This window comes from Pinus tabuliformis, chromosome X (assembly GCF_031772625.1).
Source record: "Pinus tabuliformis cultivar Carrire ecotype Pingquan chromosome X, CPIR1, whole genome shotgun sequence".
NCBI lineage: Eukaryota > Viridiplantae > Streptophyta > Pinopsida > Pinales > Pinaceae > Pinus > Pinus tabuliformis.
In genome coordinates this window covers 362,700,846-362,719,201 of record NC_142308.1, presented here as the reverse complement: position 1 = coordinate 362,719,201, position 18,356 = coordinate 362,700,846, and the positions used below count along the sequence as shown (strand labels likewise).

The window sequence follows — 18,356 nt, the reverse complement described above, 5'->3', positions numbered from 1 at the left end:
CTTCAACTTTGTGGCATCATGCCGATCAAAGTGTTGTTCTAAAGCAACCACATTCCTAGGAGTAGGATTTATGATATCTTCATGATCATCAGATCCATCCTCATTGGAATCTATCCGAAAATTTTCAAACTCATCCAAACTATAAAGAAAAGGAATCACTTGCTTCTCATCATTAAAGACTTGCCAATGCTCTGAGTTATTTGGAACAGAAGGTCTAAATATAACTTCCATTTTAATCTTATCCTCAATTAGCTCATCAGATAATTGCAAGGTAGCAGCGGCGACAGCAAGTTCATCAACCAAACTATTATGTTCTCTTGGGATAGCTTCAAGGTCCAGAGCATCAAAGTGTTCCATAGCATCCCATACAGCATTCCGATAATTCCTTAACCTTTGATTTTTACATGTGAATTTATTCTTAAGCTGCATGATAATTAAGTCAGAATCCCCCTTAATGCTAAGCAACTTAATCCTTAAATATTTTGCCAACTCAAGACCCAACAATAAAGCTTCATATTCAACGACATTGTTGGTTGCTTCAAATTCCAATCGATAGGCAAACTTGAATATATGACCAAGGGAAGATTTTAACACTATTCCTGCACCTTTACCATGCCTAGACGATGCACCATCAAAATACATGTACCAAACTTTATCATTGAGATCCCTAATCTTTTTATCAACCTTATCATCAGGAGGAACTATGAAATTAGACATGATAGCATAATTCCCAATGTCGAATTGTTCTTTAATTATCTCGTTATGAGGTCTCTTAGGATCTTCAACATGGAATTTTCTCTCGGGCTCTCTATTAAGTCTCACAAAACCATCACCTCTAGGAGAAGGAATCATAGCATATGACCAATTCATTTGAATACTCCCTCCTAGATCAGAGGCCCATTTTCTGGATAAAAGCATACCCCAAGCATCAGGCACATCAACAACAACGATGTCCATAAGAATCATGATGCCCGGGTAAACTGATAAATGAACCTGTAAATCCTTGATTAGACCATGAACTTCAATCTTTTTAGAATCCATGGCGCATATATTGTAATAGGGTCTGGAAACTCTTAAGTTAAGTTGTTCAATGACCCTCTTAGTCATGACACAAGCTGACGCACCATAATCGAGCATGAAATTATTCAATTTATATCCATTAACCATCAAGGTGATAAAGAAAGGCTGATGATCTTTGTTATCCAAGTCTAAACTCTGCAAATATATGGGAGCATCATGATAATCAACTTCCGAGGTCTTCTATTGAGAAATATTTGCTTGAGGACCTTGAATAGCTTTTAGTAACTTATCTCTTTGGGCAGGGATTTTCACAATCTCGGAGACAGGAACCCAAATTTTTGCATTGTTAAACGAACTTCCCAAATCGACATCTAATCCAGAGTTTAAACTTGGGTTAAAGGTTCGAGGGGGAATGGGATTCCCGCTCTGATCTTTATCCCTTCTCTAATAAGTCAAACCTTTGTCTCTAGCAATTTCCATGACTTGCTCTAGAGAGGGTTTTTCGCCATATAACTTAGCCAAAATATCATTTTCATTTTCAAGATTATTTATACCAAACGCTGACGAGGGATGCATAACATCTCGACTATTTTTCATAATCTCCATCAAGTCATTCATGGACAAAGGAAACTCTTTACCCACTACATTTATTTGATTGCCTACCCCAAACATTCCATTATCCAAAATTCTTCTAATGATGGGGCAAGTAGCATCCTCATGAAGAGCATCACAAGCCCGACAGTAAGGCGGAGCGTCATCGACCAAATTAGTAAGTAGATTAGGAGGTCTCTGCTCACTAGATTGACCCTTCTTTTGCCAATTATTATTTCGATTATTATTATTATTTCTAGGCTGGAAATTTTTCGTTTGAGCTCTTTCCATTTGGACCAACCTATTCTGCAAAGTAGTTATCTCCTTAGCATGGTTAGATGTTAATTTCGCTTGATTAATTTCCATGCTTTTGATCTTTTGGAGCAATTTCTGAACAAGCTCACTATCAGGTTCTTGAACCGCTTTTCCTTTAGGTTCTTTTAGTTTCGTAGCAGCCCTATCGAAACCTGGGATCTCAGACTTCCCAGATGTTGCCTTGTCCTTTTCAAGTTCTACTGCTAAGGCTTGGCAATCCCTATAATCAGGAAGTTTAGCGCGTCTTAACTCATAGGATGGCTCAAGGCTAAAGGCATCAATATAAAAATCTCGAAGAGATTTATCGGTAGGTTTATAATCTTGAGGTAATTCTTTAATAATATCATTAAACCTTTTATTAAATTCTTCAGCCGTTTCATTCTCTCTCTTTTTGATTATGCTAATAGCTTTCACGAGGTGTCTTCCTTCTCTCTTATCTCCATATTTTTCCTTAAAGGCATTAACGATCGATTGCAAGGAATCAAATGAATCCCGAGGCTTTTCTGTAAACCATTCTAAAGCATCGCCCTCCAAGGTCAGAACAAAAAGGGTCATTCTAACATCTTCATGATTAAAATCAGTAGACCTTGCGTACTTACCCATCCACAAACTAAAAGCTTTCATATGCGAATTAGCACTAATTGTGTTATCTCCCTAAAAGATAGGCAATTTATCCATCCCATGCTTAGGAATATCATTGGGATAACCCTGAATGTTAGCAAAGTTACACGGGGCGAATATGTCCATGATGTCGTGCTTAACTGGGCTAGTAAAGAGCAAGCGGATATCAGAGAGGGCTTCTTGTCAGAGGTTAACAAGAAGTGTACGAGAAGAGAGTTTGTGTAATCGTACTCTGAGAGCCCTTTCAGGATCAGGAGCAGGATTAAACAAACTGCTTGGATGTCTTCTAGTATACACTCTTGCAGAAGATAGATGAAGTGGAGTCGCCACCCGGACAGAAAGTGAAACACGGAAAAACTCGAAAGGAAGGAGCTAAGGATAGGAAAGGATGAGAGGAATATCGAGGAAACCAAGGACAGAAAAAACTCTATCCCCGGCAACGGCGCCAAAAAATGTTGTCGCGCAGAGTGTCTAAGCACCGCGACAACACTCAGACCGGGGACTGTCACCCTGATCTCCGATCTCTCCGTTTAAGCCGTCTCCCTTGGCTAAGGGGGTAGACCCTATGGGATAAAGGAAAACCAAATGAGAATCAGCTAGCTTGGGAGACACAGCGGGGGGGAAATAAGCACTTGATTGATATTTGAAATTAGATTAAACCTTTAAATGCTTTAAGACCAGTGCCTTAGTTAATGATCAAATAATTGTTTATCAACTGCTGCAGAAATATGAAATTAGTCATTCCACGACTAACAATCATTTATCATCAAATAATCCAAACACTGATAAATTTCACCAAATGCAAGATGCACAATATTTTAGCAAATAAATTTCAAAAGATTAAATATTTGAAGCAATCACGAAATTTAAATGCTTACTAATTCCATAAAATGATTCACCACTTTCATATAGCTAATCTTCAGATAAAATTTAAGCGCATTTAACTATATAAAAATGCAAACATTAATCCCACATTTAAAATCTTCTAGCCTTAGTGGAAAAGATACACCAAAAGTGACAAATCCTTGAGTGAATATGCCAAGACTAAATGTGACAAAATTTTTCAAAATTTTTTATTTTTAATGATTAAAATCAAAATCATAAAATAAAAACTAAATTCTAAAATAAGACCAAACCAAAACCTAAAAAACTTTTTATGATTTTTATATTTTTTTAAGTTTTTGTTATTTTTTTGTGATATAAAGTTCTAAATTTAAAATTAAAATATAATAAAACTAAAATTAAAATCTAATCTAAACTAAAGCCTAAAACTAAAAAAAAAATTACAATCTCACTTTAAAGAATTAATTTAAAAAAATCCTAAAAGAAAAAAAAATTATATTAAATTCTGAAAAAACTAAATCCTAAAAAAATATTGAACTAAGATTTTATGCCCTTTTTTATATTTTTATTTTTTATTATTTGACGATTTATTATAAAACTAAACTAAACTATAACTAAAGACTATAAGCTAATCAAAAATAAAAATTAATACCTGATCTAACATCTATAAAAAATGAAAATTTATAAAATCTAAAATCTAAATAAATAAAATTTAAATCTAAATGAAAATCAAATAAAAATCTAAACTATACGATAAAACCAAAAAATCTAAATTTAAGCCTAAATCCTAATCGTATCTGACAATGAAGAAAGAAGAAAATCGAAATACTTTGATTTTTTACTGTGCAGGCTTGGACGTTTGACGGCAGAATGGCACCAACAGATTGACGAGGGTAGCAGCATGAGGAGCTCTGGCTTGAAGGAGCTGGACGGAGGAAGAAAGGTTGCCAGCGTATGGAAGGAGGAACAATGGAGCTGCGGAAGAGTGCTTCGATGGCAGCGTTGGGAGGTTGTTTTGCAGGTTGAAGGCTACATGGATGGAGCAGCGGATGGAGGACGCAGTGAAGTGATAGAGCAGCAGGAGGAGGGTATGTTGTGGGCATAAGGGTGGACACAGCTGTGTGAGGGATACGTGCAGGTCTAGAATGGAGCAGAAAGTGACTGCGTGGGGCGAGTTGAACGTTTGGAGCAATGATAGAGCACGTTGATGAGGAGGGACGACAGATAGGTTCAACGGACAGCAAGTTAGGAAGTGGAAAATGGAAAGAGAAATAGCGGGGAGAGATGGGGCTTACGTGAGGATGCCAGTGATGGTAGAAGCCACAACAGCATAGGAAGAAAACGTTAGAGAGAAGAGAAATGAATGGACGGGCAAAGAAGAATAGGCAGCTGCGTGAGGAACTTAGGGCAGCATAGGAGAAAAGGGAAGGTAGGTGGTCTCTTTTGCAGATTTACGTGAATGGATAGCTGAGGCTGAAGGAAAGGCTTGTAGCACACAGGTGAGGGTCTGGACAACTCTCACCTTAAAAAAAAAATTCAAAAATTTTTCTACGAAAATGAAACCCCAGCGGACAGATAGCTTGGACAAACCCTCGAATTTCTTCAGAAAATTTGAAAATCCTTTGAATAGTATCCCTGCAAAATTGATGTTGAGGCCGGATCTTACCCTCTAGGGCCTAGATCTAGCTTCAAGATTGAATCTCACCTTCAGATCTGCAACCTGTAATGACAAAACAAACACCCAAAAACAAAATATGCAAGAAACAAAACTAAAAACCCTAAAACCAGCTAAATAATTACAATATTCACAGTTTAAAGGCTCTAAATAGCCAGATTTGTCAATATGCCACAGAAATATTTTCAGAATTTTAAATTTAACATGAGGTGCTTCAGAAAACCCTTCATGCATTCACAAGAAAAATTCAAATGATAAGCCCGGGATCAAAACTAGCTGGGCTCTTCAGAAAGTGCTTCTCAGGAGTTGGCTGGTTCAGCCAAGAACTTCCCCAAACGCCCGTTGATCTTCGAAATCAAGATTTTCCTACACAGCTTACTTCAACCATTAACAAAGAGGGAGAAAACGATACTAAAATCCAAATCTAATGGAGATACCTGCCATCATATTCAGAAATTTAACTACCATTCAAACCCTAGTGACTAAACAAGATACCTGTGTTTAAAATCACTCTTCATCAAGCTATCATCAATGGCTGAAATTAAATTTATGCAGAAAAATAAAACATCTTACAACATTTTCATAAAAGTAACACCAGCAAGATTTCAACCCCAAAGGCTTTCTTTATTGAACATAAAAAAAACTACAAGAGAGCTTTCTTTAGCACAAGACTCACAGATCTAATGATCTCAAATGACCCTTGACACCATATTTAAAGGTAAATTTCCCAACGGCTAGTTCGAATGAGCCATGTCAAAGTGATCTCAACCGTCGATAAGGATCAAAATCTCTTTTAATCTCATCCGTTGAAATTTTAAATGTTGAGGAAATTTCATATTTTTTTTTTAAATTTAAATTAAATGCATTTTAATATATTAAAAAACTAAAATTTTGCATTTATTTCCTCAAAACTTTGAATTATTATTATTTTATTATTTATTATTTATTATTTTTATTTTTTTATTTTTTTTATTTGGACCCTCGAACTTAGACTTTGAAAAAATCACCTAGGACCTAGGACTTATGAGGGGATAAAACATTTTCTAACCCTCAAGACACTGATTTTTACATTTTTTACATCTCAAGGGGGAAAAACCATTTGACATAGACCACCCAGTTCTGTAACACAAATATAATCTAGCAGATCAAGCAATTTGTAATAAAATAACCTAACCAAATAGTTAGGATTATTTCCAAATCACTTTTACATAGACTCGACCTAACACACTAGGACTCCCCTAAGATTCTAGTGACAAAATCCATTCCAGCTTTGGGGGTAGGCTCAAGGAAAACTTTGCTGATCATGGATCGGTGAGACAAAAAACCTTCTGGAATGTAGATCATCACTAGAAAATTGGGTTTACCTAGGTAATTACATGACACAGATCTGCTAAGATTATTTACAATTTACACATGTAGATTGGGTTTACAAAATAACATGATCAGGCTGATGATGATGGTCGAATGGCATAGACATATCGATCAAGCGCTATCCCTTTTGCGAAAAGGGGGTGTACTGCTATGGGTAGTTGACACACAGTGGTCAACAAGTGTCAAGGGTCCTTTGATCTTTTTCTTTGTCAGAGTTGTCATGCCTTCTTTCGGGAGATGTCTTTAATGGATCTTGTCAAATAATGATTCTTTGTGACCATGGTGTTCTTACATGTTTGATCTCTTTCTTCATTTGTTTCTTCATGTATGTTTAGTCAACCACCTCATGCTCCTTATGAGGGCACTTCTTCATGTTGACCTTCATTGGATTGTAGTACATGCTTTCGAGCATGTCATTGGTGAAAGAGATCCTTTTATACTTGATCATGTTTTAGAACTATTCCCATGACTCAATAATACATATGATGACATGACTAAACTTTGATGCATACATACCTCATCTTGATTCTGCTTTTGATCATCTCAACTTCTTTTGTTGGTCCTTCTTGATTGAGATTGCCTCAATTTTCTTGCTTCATCTTTTCTCGCATGCATATCATCCTTTCTTTGGATCCCATGAACGAAACTCCCATTGTGACATTTGCTCTTATTTATGATCCTTCTTTTGAAGATTTTGTCAATGGATCTTAAAGACCCTTATCCTACAAATGCTTCTTTTTTATCATTTAGACTTTCTAAGATTTAGTCATGATCATTTTTCTTTTATCGTGGATGAGGTCCTTTAATAGGTATACTCCTTCTACATGAATAGCTTGAGCTATATCTACATCATGCTCCTATATTCTATAAGTTATCTTTAAAGTTTAAAGTTTAAACCATGCATTCTATCCTATTTCTATATGCTCCTATACTACTCAAAACTTTGAAAGAAGACATATGTAAGAAAATTGACTTAGTAATAGTAGAGATCTGGAGGATCTTCCTTATTCTACTTCTTGTCTTCTTCTTTCACTTCTTGAGTTATGTGAGTTTCTTCTCTTTTTCTCTTGTTGTTGTCCCTCTTAATCTTGGGACAATCCCTTTTGTAGTGTCCATATTCTTGACAACCAAAGCATTGGACTTTGGTCATATCTCTATTGCTTGTTCTTCGTGGACCAAATTTGCCAAATTTCCCTTTCTCTTGGCCATGGTAGCAAATGCTTGCTCTTTTGATCCCACATCATCCTTGGCTTTGAGTCTAGTCTCCTCAATTTTTCATAGAGACCAAAGTTCACTTAGTGGAGTAGCTTCCTTCTTGGCATATATGCTTGATGTGAAGTTGCCCCAATCCTCAGGTAGAGCATTGAGTACTACAGTTGTCATTTCTTTGTCGAACATGACTTCTCCTAGTTCTTGAAGTTGTTCTCTCCTCTCAAAGATCTTCATGAAGTAGGGAGCTATTCCTTCATTTGATATCTTCATCTTGAACAAATCATTATGTGGAGATACCACTTCTCTAGTTGTGCTTACCGAGAATAGCTCTATTAGTTTATCATAGATTTCTTTTGATGTTTCAAATTTGGAGACATAAGGAATGAGGGAGTCCTTGATAGATTCTATTAGAATCCTTTGAGCTCTTGTCTCATCCTCATTATACTTTGCTGAGGCTTGAGTTTGTTCCTTAGAAGGGATAGTGATATTCCCTTTAACGAGGTCTAGAAGTTCATTCTCCTTGAGAAGTAAATCAATCCTCTTCTGCCATGCAAGGAAGTTAGTGGTCCCAACCAATTTGTTGTTTTCCATGCAAAAAAGACATTGAGGTATGTTCAAGAGGGAAAATATATATACTTACTTGATAGAGTTTGTGATGTAGTAGTCTTGCTTTCTTCTTGAAGACTAGATGGCTTGCCTTCTTGGATCTTGATGATCTTCAAATTGCTTCCTTCAAATAGACTTGCTTGATGATGAGATTTACTTGGATAGAAGGACTTGACTTGTAGTGCTTTTTCCCTTGAAGATGGTGTAGCTTGATGTAGGTCCTTCTTTGATTGGATCTTCTTGTAGGTGCCTTTATATGAAAGGCTTCTCTTCTTGCTTTGTAGTCTTTCTTGATGGATAGTAGATGGTAGACCTTCTTGTCCTTGATGTATTTGAGACTTTTTGGCTTGATGCTTCAACCTTGTAGATGTTCTTGAGATGTCCTTCCTTGATGTATCACCTTATGAGTGTTCTTGAGATGCCCTTTCCTTGATGTGTCACCTTAGCTCTGATACCATATTGAAGAATCTAGGGCAATTAGATAAGATAGGATTCTTCTAGACTTGATAACAATTTGTGAAGTACTTTTTCAATATTTCTTGTTAGCTTGATCTTCTTCTTTTTATTAGTGTATGTGTGGTTGCTTCATCAAACTGCTACCAAAACACAAGAAATAAGGACACAAGATATTGGCTCTCTACCAGGGCAAAACCTCTTTCTCTTAGAGAGGAAAACCCTTTCCTAAATTTCTCTTATTGAAGCTTCTATTGATCAATGCCAAACCCTAGACCCTTCACAAGAATATCCTCCAAGCACAAGTCAAGTCCTTCCTTCTTCCGGCACTTCGTCTCCATGCACTTCGTCCTCCTTCTTTTGACACTTTCGTTCTTTCCTTCTTCGCTTGAGAAAGCTCCTTCTTTGCTTGAGTGAGAGGCCTTATAGGCCTACTTTGATTGCCCAACCAACAAAATTATGTGACTGTGATAGTAGTGCTGTAATGACCACAGGAAGAGGCTCTTTCCTTCACACGTGTGACTGTAATAAGCCCTAGAACAGACCTGTAAGGCTCAGTGTTTCTTCCTCCCCCTTTGCTGTCCTAGAGGCTCCTTTCCTCATCTTCCTTCACCCTTTCCTCGGCTTCCTTTCTCGCTGATTTCAGAGATGATTGATGATATCGTTAGAGGAGTGGACAGCCTCTATATATAGAGGTTTGTCCCTCCTTTAGGCCAACTTGACTTTTCCACTTCAGATTAGCTTCTTTGGTGATGTCATTGCATGGAGAGGACTTGTGACTTTGCTTGGAGGTTTTCTTTTGACTCTAATACATGGTGTAACATGCCCTTAAGGGTCTTCGACATTTCTTTTGACTCTTTGACTTACCTATAGCACTTTGACATGTGCTAGACCTATTCAATGAGCAAGAAACTCATTGATATAAATAACAAAAATAATATTTCTTTTCTTTTAAAGATACAAATATCAAAATTACATTTCTGAAGACCGAACCTAGTTACACTTTCTTCAACAGAAAAGAATGAGTTAATATTAAGTTGTTGATGTTTGTACCAATATCGTACTTAATAAATTTTTTATTTTAGTCTTTGTAGATTGTATTTAATGCAGTTTCTCTTCTAGTGATTTGTAACTCCGATTTGAATGGTGGTAGTTGACATGTAATATATCTCTCATCACAGAATGTGTATATCCCTATTTAAGAGCCCTTACCACTCATGTATTCATAGAGATAGTAATCTGAGTTATTTAATGTTCATAGTGTTCACTGTTAAGGTATTCCTCTCATCATTCTGCAGTTAGCAGTATTTTTTTATTTCTCCTCATCTTGTTCTAACTCAGCTCATATCACATGTATTCAAAATCAGAAAAGCCAATAAACAAAAGGAACCATTACTAATTTGCAAAAGTTGAAGTTACATTGCTTGTAAACACAAAAAACTGGATATTCAAAGATTCAGCAATTTACCGATAACTGGGATGCCGTATCTTTCAGAACTTCCATTGCTTCTTCAGGTTGAGCTACTGTGATTGCTGGAACTTGAGGCTTCATAAGTCTCACAAGGCATCCAAATAAATGTGAGACTGTGTTTGAAAAATAAGAATAGAATTCAGTGTTTTAAGCTAAGAGAATAGAGACAGTACTAAGAAATAGATTGGGAAATATTGATGGTTTAGCGAATCAAGATCTTTAATTCTTGGATGAAACAACATACCTTCATAATTCCAGCTTTCTCTCGTGCAATTTCTGTGAGCGAATTCCCTGTTTATAGATAAATACAAAGGACTAAACATGTTTTGAATCTATATGTTAAATTTCTTGGATTTCTATCACTACGAAATCAGCTTGAACAGGTACACAAATTGTTTGACAAAGATTAAATATCTGGCATCTATAATTTATCATATTGTCTACTGCTTCTGAGGAGTCAGGACCCATGCGAGAGAAATTCTGAAGTGGAAAAGATGCAAAACATAATCAAACAACTATTCATAGTATCTTCATATAAACCCCCCATGAAATCTTCAATCAATTAGAGGGATAATCATCAGCACATTCTTCACCATTACCATAAGGTGGACTACCAATTTTTACTCGATTTTCATCAACCAGTAGGTTGCATTTGCATCTTGATTGCACTCTAAAACTAAATATAGTTGTCAACTCCAAGTATTCATGTTGTCGCACTGTTTTCTTGATTGGAATGAACACAATGTTCAATGAATTGCAAACAATTCACTATACAAGCTTATATTTGCATCAAGCCAATTATAGCCATTTTACCATTCATATTGTCAGAGGCTCAAGTATAGTGTATTTTCAATACATCTGAAATATTTAGAATACAAATACCTACTTGCTATGTTTAAGATATCACCTTAACCTAAGTTTGAGCAGGTTTCTTCTATTTTTAAATTTTCAAGGGGCTCTCCCTTGGAGCGAAGCCCTCTTGAATAACTCCAAACAGTTAGTTCTTTCAGTTTCAGCCTTTATGGTATTGTGGAATTGCCTCAGAGTTACTGTTTTGTTCTCTATTGGGAAACTAAGGTGTTAAATGCATTTTTTCCAATGAGTATAGATCTTCTTCTTTAATCTGTAGGATTTGGCAGGAATAGGTATGTAACCAGCTCCATTTTGAGGGCTATCTCTTAATTAGTGATGCCAAAAGTCGAGATGCTTTAGCTTATTCTAATTCGATTTCAGGTTTAGTGACACAGTGACATTAGGAAGAAATTTTCATGTTTTTTTCCTCCTCTGCCCCTTGTGTATGCTCTTCCATGTTTCTGTTCTTCATAAATATTTATATTTAATATAAGAAATATTTTTCAAAAAAGAGCACATTGTCTTCAAAATCAGAATGAAATTATCAAATAAATTAAAAATGATAATACACAAATGAAAATTTAGGAGGAATCCCATGGCTCTATTAAACCCCATAAATGATTCACTCTTTGAAGTCCAAATAACAGCCTTGTATATGAGGCTGTCAGAATTACCAGATTCACCATCATACAGGAACCAATGATTCGCTGATCCAGATTTGATTCTTCAAAATTCTGTGAATTTTTTTCCAAAGCTTGGTTTAGAATTCATTTCAGAATGTACGGAAAGTGGTTCGTAAGGGAGGAACCAATTTGTCATTTTCCATGTAAGTTTACACATCTAGAGGAATTGGTTCAAATTTTTTCCCTGTAAGTTCTGCAGCATAGGTCTCAATAGTTCCCTCAACTCTTACAATGTGGTCACTTGCACTGGTTATAGCATTCACATTTACCTATAAAAGATTTCTAACCAAGCCATAACTGTCCTGTTACAAATGTGTCATACATTATTGTTGTTAGGCACATACATCATCTAAGTGCTCTTGTATTATTCTTCAATTCTCCATCTAAGGTGCTCAAAATGTTTGTTAAAGCCTTCATCCTGTGTTGTTTGGCTGTAAAATTGCAATTTGAATAATGTCATCTACCACCTAGAGATCTACACCAACTTTCAAGGACTACTGTTCAAAATACATAGGTTGCCATTACTGACTTTCAAGTCTTTGTCTTTGATGCCCAACGCAATGGACTTTCAAATGTTGTAAAAATATCTATAAAAATAATTTAAAATATTCTATAGTGTTGAACCTTACAGAATGAATTTTTAGCTTGCCTGTAATATTCCTAGCAGGAAATACCAGTGATAACAAAGGAAAATTCAAGCATGCAACACAAAATTTCAACTCATGCATAAACAACAAGTAACACCAGAAACTGCGCCAAGCTGAGCCATTTTATTAACTAAATAAGATGGAGTACAAAATGTATGAGAATAGATGAACTTGGGCTTGCTACAGCAAGCAAGGCAAAAACCCAGGTGGAGATAAAGGTACCCAAGTGCTGAAGATGGCTCTGCAACCAGAACTGCGCCCAACCAAAAAGAACTGTTGCAACTGCTGGGGATGAATTGTTGATTTGGCCCTCCAAACTGCTCAGAAAATTCAGCAAAATTAACCAGAGCCTCTACACCTCGAACCCACAGAAAGCCAGCGAGGAATTGGGCTACTTCCGGTTGGTCCGATAAGCCCTAAATATGCGTACTCCTCTCTCTGCCAGTTAGTGCATACTGCCGAAAAAGGGTGCTGCTCTCTAGCCCAAAATCACTCCAAAAATACCTATGGCAAGGCCTCTAAATCCCGACAATTCTCTCACCCCAAACTCCCTCAGCTCTGCCCTTACGTAGGTCCAACCAATGACCCTCTGCACACTGCCAAAATGCAATAGAAATCCTCTTCTAAACTCCCTTCACCTCAGCCCTGCAAAACACCTCAAATCTCCGGCAAATGCTAAGGGGTGTGAATTCCCTCTTGGAGTGGCCCCCACATTCCACTTCTTAATTTTTCTTCTCCTCCTATGTTTGGGGCCTTCTTCCATCAAAATGTCAAGTGGGGTTCTCCTAAGTCAATACATGCCAAAATATCAAAATTGTGCAAAAATGTATTACTTAGCAAAACTTGCTAAGTGGGAACATCACAGTCCTCGCCACCCAAATGTTGCTTGTCCTCAAGCAACTACAGTGATGGATGTTGAAGTACCTGTTCTCCTTCCCAAGTGGCATACTCCCGAGGTAGTTCCTTCCATTTCAGAAGAAGCTCCCGAATAGTCCTATTTCTAAGCTTCCTCTCCCTCACCTCCAAGATGACCTGTAGTACCAAAACCAAATGCCCCTCATCATCGAAGGATGGTAACTCCATGGCAACTGTCACCTATTGTCCCAAGGCCTTTTTAGGCACAAAACATGGAACACATTGTGCACCTTACTCCCTAGTGGGAGTTCCAGCTCATATGCTACCTCTCCAACCCACCTAGTCACCCTGTAGGGCCAATAAAAGCGTGGCCTGAGATTCTCATCTCCCTCCCGCTTCAAAGTGGACTATCTATATGGTTGGAGTCTTAGGAAAACCAAGTCCCCAACCTCAAAGTGCCTCTCAACCCTGTGCCTGTCAACGTATATCTTCTGTTGATTTTGGACAGTCTGTAAGTTATCCTTGAGAGCTCTAAGGATCTCTTGGCTCTCCTGAATCCAATCTTTGGCCCTTGGGGCCTTGCTATCTCTAAAAATCATGTCAGCAAAAGTTAAAGCATCGTAACCATACAAAGCACGAAACGGAGACATACCAATAGACATATGATAGGTGGTGTTGTAGCAGTACTCCCCAAGGTGTAGCCACTTCACCCACGTACATTGTTGCCCTATCACATAGTTCTACAAGTACCCCTCCAACCATTTGTTCACGATCTTGGCCTAAAGATGATAGCTCTTGCTGAGTGTGAGCTCATTACCCACCAACCAGAAAATCTCTTGCCAAAATGTCCCCATAAACAGACTATCCTAATCTCTGACAATGGTCTTCAGAAGACCATGTAACCTGAAGATCTCTCTGAAGAAGAGCTATGCCACCTGTGATACTAAATATTTGGCTGGGATGGGGAAAAAGTGAGTGAACTTTGTCAACCTGTCCACCACTACATAAATACAATCACACTTTTATACCACTAGTAACCATGTGATGAAGTCCATGGATATGCTCTCCCACTTCCCCTTAGGAATAGGGAGAGGTTGAAGTAGACCTGCTGGATGTGCCAACTCCCCCTTATTCCTCTGACAGACATCACACTGATGCACATGTCTCAAAACATCTCCCTCGAGACCCCTCCAAGTAAAGCACTCTTGGATAGCACGGTATGTCTTGCCGAATCCCTGATGTCGTGCTAAAGGGGAGTCATGTGCTGCCTGGATGATCCTCTCCCTCAAGTGCATGCCTGACACCAAGTATATCCTCCCCTTGTAATAGATCACCTCATCCATCGCTATGTTCTTGTCATCGTCAAAAGTACCATCCAAGATCTCACAAGCCTACCTGTCCTTGGAGTACTCTACTAGCAACTACGCTCTCCAATCCAGGCAAATACTCATAACGGGGAGTGTTGCAGGCCTCTTGGATAGAGCATCGACTACCATGTTCTGCTTGCCCTTGACATACTCTATATCAAAGTTATTGGCTTGGATCTTGTCGACCCACTTTTTTTGCCACTCATTCAACTCCTTCTGCTCCAAAAAGAATCGAAAACTGATATGGTCAGTCTTCACTCTGAATCTATTTCAAACCAAGCATTGTTGGAACTTGGTCAATGTGTGCATAATGACCAGCATCTCCTTGTCAGCAATACAGCCTCTCGGGACTAAGGAGCTTCTGAATCTCAAAAGCTATAGGGTGGCCTCCCTACATCAAAACAACCCCAATGCCCTCTCTGGACACATCACACTCCAAGACAAAGGGTTGTGTAAAATCTAGCAAGGCTAACACCAGGCAACTGCTCATAACCCTCTTAAGGCACTCAAAGGCCTCTTGTGCCACATCAATCCACTCAAAAGCCCCTTTCTTGGTCAAATCTGTGAGGGGTACTGCCAACTATGAAAATCCCCTCACGAACTTCCTGTAGTAGGTGCAAATGCCCAAAAATCCCCGCAGCTCTGTCACATTCCGTGGCGTAGGCCAATCCAGAATGGCCCTGATCTTCTCCTAGTGTACACGCACCCCATCCTCACCGATCACATGGCCAAGGTACAACATCTCCGTCAGTCCAAACTCGCATTTGGACACCTTGGCATACAATTGTTGCTCCTCAAGAATACGTAGCACCTCCTCCAAGTGCCTCAGGTGCTCCTCCCAAGTCTTGTTGTAAATCAGGATGTCATCAAAGAATACCAGCACAAATCTGCGAAGTTGCTTGTGGAACACATGGTTCATGCAAGACTGGAAGGTAGTTGGGGCGTTGGTTAGCTTGAAGGGCATCACCAAGAACTCAAAGTGCCCATAGTGGCACCGGAAAGTTGTCTTCAGGATGTCCTACTCTCGCACCCAAATCTGATGGTATCCCGAGCACAGATCTATCTTAGAGAAGTATTTAGCTCCTCTAAGCTCATCCATCAACTCATCTATGTGCGGAATCAGGTACCAGTTCTTCAACGTCTTCTTATTCAGGGCCCTGTAATCAATGCACATGCGGAGGGTCCCATCCTTCTTCTTCACCAGCACCACTGAAGAAGCGAAGGGACTAGAACTGGGCTTGATGTGCCCCAAAGCCAACAACTCATGTATGGCCCTCTCAATCTCATCTCGATAAGCCTTGGGATGTCTATAAGGTGTGGTGATGACCGCATGTACTCCCTCCTCTAACTCAATCGTGTGCTCAAATCCCCTGTCTAGTGGTCAGCCTGGAGGGATGTCTCCAAAGACTACTAGGGGCCTATCCAATATCGCCTGAATGTTTGGTGTGATGGTCGTGCCTGAGTCCCTGCCTCTGAGATCCTGAGCTCCACTTCCCACTCTATATCTCCATGTCGTAGGTCAGCCTCCATCTGATGTGCTGACATTGTCTGCGATGGGTACGAATGCATGCCCCTCAACAACACCAGCTTCCCATCTGGTCTCGTGAACTCCATCTCTAGCTTCCTCCAATCAATAGTGACTCATCCCAAGGAATAGAGCCACTGGACACCCATCACCATGTTGTTGTCTGACACATCAACCACAAAGAAATGATCGATCACTAAATAATTTCCCATAGTCACAGTCAGACTAGGGACATATCTGGTACACTGCATGGTCCTGTCTCTCGGTACCAGAACTGAAAAACCCTCAAAGCCCTCTGTGTGTATACCTCTCTGCTCCACCATCTGTACATCAATAAAGTTGTGGGTAGCACCACTGTCCACCATCATTGCCACGTGTTGCCCCTACACTGTGCCTTTAATCCTCAACGTCAAATATCTAGGGACTCCCATCAGTGAAGCAATGACTCCTCTAGTGGGTCGAAAAGGGTCTCCTCCAGGCAGGGGCGGTGGGCCTACTCCACCTCCTCCAATATTCTGCAACTCATCGTCTCCTCCATCTACCTCCTACTCACTATCATCCCCTGGCTAGCTATTTGAGAACACCTCTATATAGTGGTCCTTTCCCTTGTTCCACCTATGCCATTATGGCCATGGCTCCTGACAAGTGAAGCACAACTTCCTCCTTTGGAGGTCTCTCCTAGTCTCCTCATCCAACTGCCCATGCCCCTGAATCTCCCTCTGCGATGGGGGTTTGGTGTCTCTGCCTCTATGGAAAAGTGGACCAAGTGGGTACTGGTGCTCTGGTCTTGGGAATTGCATCCTGCAAATCCCGAGCGTAGTGCACAACGTTCTAGAGAGTAGCAGGTATGTTCGACCTCACTAACCCACGCAAGGGCTCAACCAATGTTGCATGAAGCGAGGACGAAGCAAGAATGTCTTTTGGAAGCGGATACACAAATGCATCTACTATATATATATATATATATATATATATATATATATATATATATATATATATATATATATATATATATATATATATATATATTAAAAAAAAACATCCAAAATACCAAATTAGTTGTAGAAGATATGAAAACATGCATATTTGTACATAAATCAAGATAGATATGGCATCCATTGTACATCATTGATTAATTATTCAAGCATTAACCATCTAGAATCTAGATTCTCTTCCAAAAAAAAACATCCAAAATACCAAATTAGTTGTAGAAGATATGAAAACATGCATATTTGTACATAAATCAAGATAGATATGGCATCCATTGTACATCAATGATTAATTATTCAAGCATCAACCATCTAGAATCTAGATTCTCTTCCTCTTGTCTCGTCTTTGCCTCTACCTTGATTGTCTAAGGATATTAGTCAACATTGCCCAATTTCGATCAAACTACCTAATCCAAGCCTTAAAATATGGTGGAAAAAGATTAACATGCTTGATCAATGATTTTGACTTGATTGAAAGGTAATTTTTTGCTAAGGCCATGACAAAGGAGTTAAACAATTAACACCACCAACACTAGGGTACATGAGCACCTCTTTATTAAATGCCAATCACATACCCTCATACATGATATAATCTAATGAAATACCACGATCTCATTGATCCTGAATTCTTGAAAACTATTAAGTTTGCTGATTTTTTAATAGGATATGAAATTCTATTTTCTCCAAATGAAGTCCAATGAGGCTCGAACCACTCTTAAACATCCTGAGTCATTTCATGGTAATGTTAAAAATTTAATTAAAAGGATGAAAATAAAATAAAAAGCAGAATGTCACCTTTGCTTTAAGAATTTAACATTACCATCAAGGAGCATCTAGGAAGTATCTAAGGAGCAACGGGGGAGCACCTTGGGAGTGTCCAGGAAGCCCCAACCCAACTTAAGTCAAAGAAAAAATAAAAATAAAAATTAGAACCCCGTGGAACCTCCCATCTCCCTCTAGATCCGATGGCGATTCATGCAGTTCGTGCCCGAAAGATCCTCAACGGATCCTTTTTTGGATCCAGTAATTGGGAATCTGAAACCACGGATTAGGCTCTCGCGGTTCAGGATTTCCAGGAATCGCCTCAAAACAGCGGAACCGTGGATCTGATTTTCAGATCTGCGGTTCCGCCAAAGCATTGACCAAGGATCCATACAGGATGCGGTTTCGACCTTGGATCCTTGGGGGGTGGAGAGGAAGGATCATGCAACATTGAGCTCAACTAAACCCTCCACAAATAGATAAATCCTCTTGGCCTCC

General features: G+C 38.8%; 1 protein-coding gene across 1 annotated transcript in view; it reads right to left on the bottom strand.

The window, feature by feature from the left end:
* Positions 1–18,356, bottom strand: part of LOC149140003 (uncharacterized) — a 349,910-nt gene that overhangs the window by 48,837 nt on the left and 282,717 nt on the right. The window contains exons 13-14 of the mRNA XM_089450875.1: positions 10,423–10,469; positions 10,176–10,253 (exon numbers count right to left, since the gene is read on the bottom strand). Of these exons, the coding sequence (XP_089307001.1) occupies positions 10,176–10,253; positions 10,423–10,469 (125 nt within the window). The remainder of the gene's footprint in view (positions 1–10,175; positions 10,254–10,422; positions 10,470–18,356) is intronic.